The sequence below is a fragment of the Branchiostoma floridae genome, chromosome 9, assembly GCF_000003815.2.
Source record: "Branchiostoma floridae strain S238N-H82 chromosome 9, Bfl_VNyyK, whole genome shotgun sequence".
Classification (NCBI taxonomy): Eukaryota; Metazoa; Chordata; class Leptocardii; order Amphioxiformes; family Branchiostomatidae; genus Branchiostoma; species Branchiostoma floridae.
In genome coordinates this window covers 12,148,341-12,153,211 of record NC_049987.1, presented here as the reverse complement: position 1 = coordinate 12,153,211, position 4,871 = coordinate 12,148,341, and the positions used below count along the sequence as shown (strand labels likewise).

At 39.6% G+C, this 4,871-nt stretch overlaps 1 protein-coding gene across 1 annotated transcript; it reads left to right on the top strand.

Annotated features, from left to right (window-relative positions):
* Positions 1-96: 96 nt before the first annotated feature.
* Positions 97-2,724, top strand: LOC118422655 (protein FAM162A-like). The gene is made up of 2 exons (XM_035830326.1): positions 97-555; positions 845-2,724. The coding sequence occupies exons 1-2, from the start codon at positions 425-427 to the stop codon at positions 1,053-1,055; spliced, it is 342 nt and encodes a 113-aa protein (XP_035686219.1). The 5' UTR covers positions 97-424; the 3' UTR covers positions 1,056-2,724.
* The last annotated feature ends 2,147 nt before the right edge of the window (positions 2,725-4,871 follow it).

Genomic DNA, 4,871 nt, shown 5'->3' with positions numbered 1-4,871 from the left:
GACTAGCCATTTAATTGACTAAGGACTTCTGTCACCATTATTATAACTCTGACTAGCCATTTACCGGTACTTGTTTATATTGGGCATGATCACTTGGGGGGAAGGCAGTTTTACCTCTATAACGTTCGCCTCACCTCACCAATCCCATGACCGTTTGGCTCCAGGGAGCTTAATAAAATATCATATGGCCTGAACACTACAACAGCACAGATGTTAGAAACCTGGATAGTCATGCCCTCTTATATAGGTGAGGCATTGCAGAATCTGTCAAAGATTGTGACAGAAAACTTCCATACAAAATGTGGTTTCAAAGTGTTAGCCCTCTGGGTGTCGTTCGAGTAGACTGGAACTACAATAAGCTATCAAGGCATGTGTAGACTGTAGGATCTGCTTGGAGATTATAACCAGGCTATCAAGGCACTCCATGGCACTGTTTCCTTCCTCATCCACAGCTGCAGGCAGCATGCCTGGCTTTATGCCTACTGACAAGGAGAAGTGGATGTTGGTTTTCACAGGCCGCTACCCATCTAAAGCTGACATCCCAAAAGAGGTCTCGTAAGTAACAATAACTTAACAGTATTTCTTACTTAGGCTGGTATTATTTATAGCTGCCGAGTGCATTTCATCCTGTGTGAAGAGGAAAAAAGAGACTCAGCAGGTACAGTAGCTTTGGATACCTGGCTTTTCCTTACTGGGGTAGAAAGTAGTACAATCATGCGTCAAAGCAAATGTGATTATGAAACCAAGTTATACTAAAGATTGTCTATATTCATTTGCAGTTTCCTTGGCACATGGTGGCATTTTTAGTTATTATTATCAGCATAGTCATTACGCTGTATTGCAGGTATGATGAGCTGACAGCTGCCAAAGACAAGATGCGTGTGTATGTGTCAACATTGCTAGTCATCCTGACCTTCGTGTCTGCATTTGGAGTGGCGATGTGGGGTCGGTCCGAGCGGGACAGAGGGGAGTCCCTGCTGAAGAGAAATCTGCAGAGGAGAGCAGACAAGCAGAAGGAGATGGCAGACCAGGCAGCAGCAGAAGCAGAGAAATAGATGACTCGGTGTGACAGGGATCACCAGAAGACATAAACCTTCTCCCTGCTGCCTAACGTCATAATCAGTACAAGTTTGGAACAAATCTAGGGTGCTACAAGGAGCCTGTATAACCTCCTTGGGTGCTATCACAGGCCAGTGTTCTCTGCAGGCCCCAATGCTGTGATTTTGGTCCCTATGCTGTGTTTCAAGCAGAGAAGGGCACTTTTCTGTTGATTTGTAACAATTAAAAAAAAACTGTTGGCTCTATTTCACTAAATATTGGCCCTCCAAATGCACAAAATAGTGTTTCTGAGGGGGCAGATTCCCCCAGACACCCTATACAGTGTGCTCCACCTGCATTGTTTACCAGTTGGCTTGATGCCCCTTTGCTGTGAATGAATCCTGGTGAGAACACTGCAGGCTAATTGTTAAAATGTAACTACAGGGCATGTGTCACAGTTGCAAAGGAGGAGCCTTATTCATTGGGAAATTAACAGACCAGCACTCGCTGTCTTACCAATATGATAATGTCATTGGTCTTGCTCAGTTGTGTCTATCCCCACCTCCAAATTATTATAAACCCAGAATTCTGGCAAGACCACATAAGATTACATACTACCTGTCCCAATTTAAAAAAAAGAGAGACCAATTCAGTCTATCCTTAAAAGATTAGGAAAATAACCAGGGATTGTAGTGACATTCATTCACTGAGTCTGTACTGCACAGTGCAACTGTGATCTGCCCTTGGCCTTCAATATACCCTTAAAGAAATACTCCAGAATCACCAAATATATATATATATATATATATTTTCATGTGGCAATGCATGTTTGCAGGTTGTACTTCAAAGTCTATATACATTGTAGATATAGGGGACCACTATAGGGGTCATTGACCAACATGTACATGTAGCTAATGACAATTAGGGTACAACTTTGATGTTGATTATATTAAATGGAGGTGAGATGTCAAGTAGTTGTCATTTGCTTTGTACTAGGGTGGGTACTGCTACATTATACCGGTGCAAAACCGTTTATTACTCTGTGACTGAAGGGTAACTTCCAGCTACAGAGTCTTTTTTTATATTTTTGGAGCGGTACAAAAAAAACGGACCTGAAAAAAATCAGTGGACCAGATTTTGGACCAATTAGTACATGGACACAGTATATCGCCAGCCATCCACACATTTTGGGGCTTACCGGTCCAAGAAAGTAACAAGAGCAAAGTAAAGGTTATAGTCATTTCTACCAAGTTTCTACAGTCAAACATACGGAGGCAGTTAGTCATGTTCACACATGTACTTGAAGATTGGATTTTGAAATGCCAGTGGAGTCGGATATGCCACTCAACAGATTCCTTTGTAGGGAATTTTTTTGAATGAATGAAGTTATTGCTCAACAATCGCACAAAGTACAATGTATGGCAACCAATAACAGCTTCTAGCTAACATACAAATGTAGTTTTGAATTTTCTGTACCAGTACCCATCCTGAACATGTACACTTAAGACCAGATAAGAGGCGAGATAGCTTCTTCAACGTGTAAGCACAGCGTGTATCGGTAGTTTGCCTTCTTGTATTTCTCTTAATACCTATGCTTGCCTTCTGATGTGTCAAGGCTAAATAATACAGTTCACTGCCAGTTTTCAATATTTCAGACTCCCAAGAAAAATAAAAGTGTATTGAGGATTTCTGGTCTGTTTGCTTCTTTTGTGCTATTTCTGAGTCTTTCTCTTAACCTTCAAAACAGGAGTCTCTAATATGATGTTCAAAGTGTCAAATCCTACATTAGTGATGCTTTTCTGATGCTATGTTCGATCACTAGTGTAGATAAAACAACAAATGGCAGACATGAATACATCTGGCTCAAAACTTTCTATGCAAGAAGCTTTATTCATTCATACAAGAGATACACACAGTTATGTGTGTGGTGTTTGTGTGTGTGTGTATCTTGTTGGTGTCTTGTATGTCTGAGTGTATTCTTATGTTTCCTGAACACCCTGACCCACCCTATGCTTGTACTGGAACAGTCCAAAGCATGACACCTAGGGTTTCTTGAAATACTATATTTTAAGAAGGAAAGAAGAGTTTGTCTTTTATGGTGGTTTACTTCAGGACTGTTCCATGTGCAGGACAATAGGGGTGATCAGGACTCAACAGGGATAGCCCATGTTCCATGGCAGCCATAATACAGCTTCATACTGACATGGATAATGTTAAACCAATGTGGACAGATACTTTAAAAGACTAGCTAGAACCTGTCCAAAATTTGGTGAGAAACATGGGCACATCCCTGTACCTCAGGGAACTGTTTAACTCACAATCCAGGCAACATTTTGGTCTCCTTTACAATTTCACAAGTCTTTACAAACAGAAGACAAAAGCTGTCTGGTAAGTGAGCTTTTGTGTAAGTTACATGTTGTCAAGTCTTTCCTTACATATGGTCGTCAGGTACAGTATACACGTCGTTTTCCGTCAAAAGCGTCAATTTGTCAAAAGTACAAAAATTGCATCATGGCTAGAAAGTAGTAGCAGCATTACTTGCTCAAGATGATCGTACATCGTTGAACTGAATGGAACAGGTTTGGATCTATGATACAGTTCAGTGTTTTCCAAAATAAATACATTATCTAGAGTCAAGGAAATACAAATTTCTGTCTTCATGGTATCACTCTGGTACCACAGGTACATTGGCACAGTTGCTAAGAGGTGGGTGAAAGGTCACAAGGCTAATTAAGAAGGTGGTGTGATGTCACCCAGTCAGTGATGTCACATCTCTACAGATTTATACACTTTTCAACATCAAGTAATGAGCAGAAGTCCCTAAATGACAAGAATCAGAATCATATTGGCACCCCATGGTAGCTAGTGATCAAAAGGCATGTTATCTAATATACCAACATACAAACTCAACATAATTAGCTATCTTAGAGTGATGGGAAAAGAATATGTTAATACACACAAATTGCTTAAGGTGGAATCAATTTTGTGATAATTGATCGAACATTTGTTAGAATTCTGTGCAGCACAGTAAGAATGGAACAATCATTCCCTGATTACCGAACATCTTACGAGGTTTTGCTTCCCTAGGAAGTGATATCATAAATGGTGATTGATCATTTAATTGGATTAATTTCCAAACAAAAATTTGGGTACACAAAAATTATTTTCCTTTGGTATTCCAACAGTCTAGTATATTTCAATTATCACATAACGTTTTAATGACATCACACTTTTTCAATGCTGCTGACCGGAACTCTCAAGCAGTAGTCTTTTCACAAGGCAGTTACTTTTGACTATCATGAATATAAAGAGTTACAAAAGCATTAATACAAACGCAGAAAGTTATCTATTGTTTGACAAGAGTTTCTATAACACTTTTTTGTCAACTAAAATTTCGTAGCACTGGCATGAAGGAATGGTAAGGGACTCTATACATTTTGAACTAATTCACTGGATTCCTGAAAAATAAGTGACTGCACTGCAGACATGGACAATTTGTTTTGAGTTCTGCACTGCTTTGGTGCAGGTTTGACAGCACCTTGGACGTGGGGCTATTTGTTTTCACATAGCAAATACAACCTAGCACCAGGCTAGACAAAAGTCTTCTTTTTCCCTTCTTTATGTGGTTAATACATTGAGTCTACACTCAGTAGTCACCAAACAAACGTTAGAAGGACAATCTCAATCCTTTTTTCAAAATATTTTCACAAAATAACGAAGGTAAATTTAGCAGTAACACGCAATTTATGGATCTTCGGATTCTCCCTGAACAGCCAAGCTGTAGTAATAATTGATCCATTCAAAATTTTTATCAGAAGGGGCTTACTTTAGGA

What these genes read in the sequence shown, in the direction of transcription:
- LOC118422655 (XM_035830326.1), top strand. Translation starts at nt 425, where the DNA reads ATGGCACTGTTTCCTTCCTCATCCACAGCTGCAGGCAGCATGCCTGGC. An exon ending in GACATCCCAAAAGAGGTCTC is followed by an intron (nt 556 to 844) that starts GTAAGTAACAAT and finishes GCTGTATTGCAG; the next exon opens with GTATGATGAGCTGACAGCTG.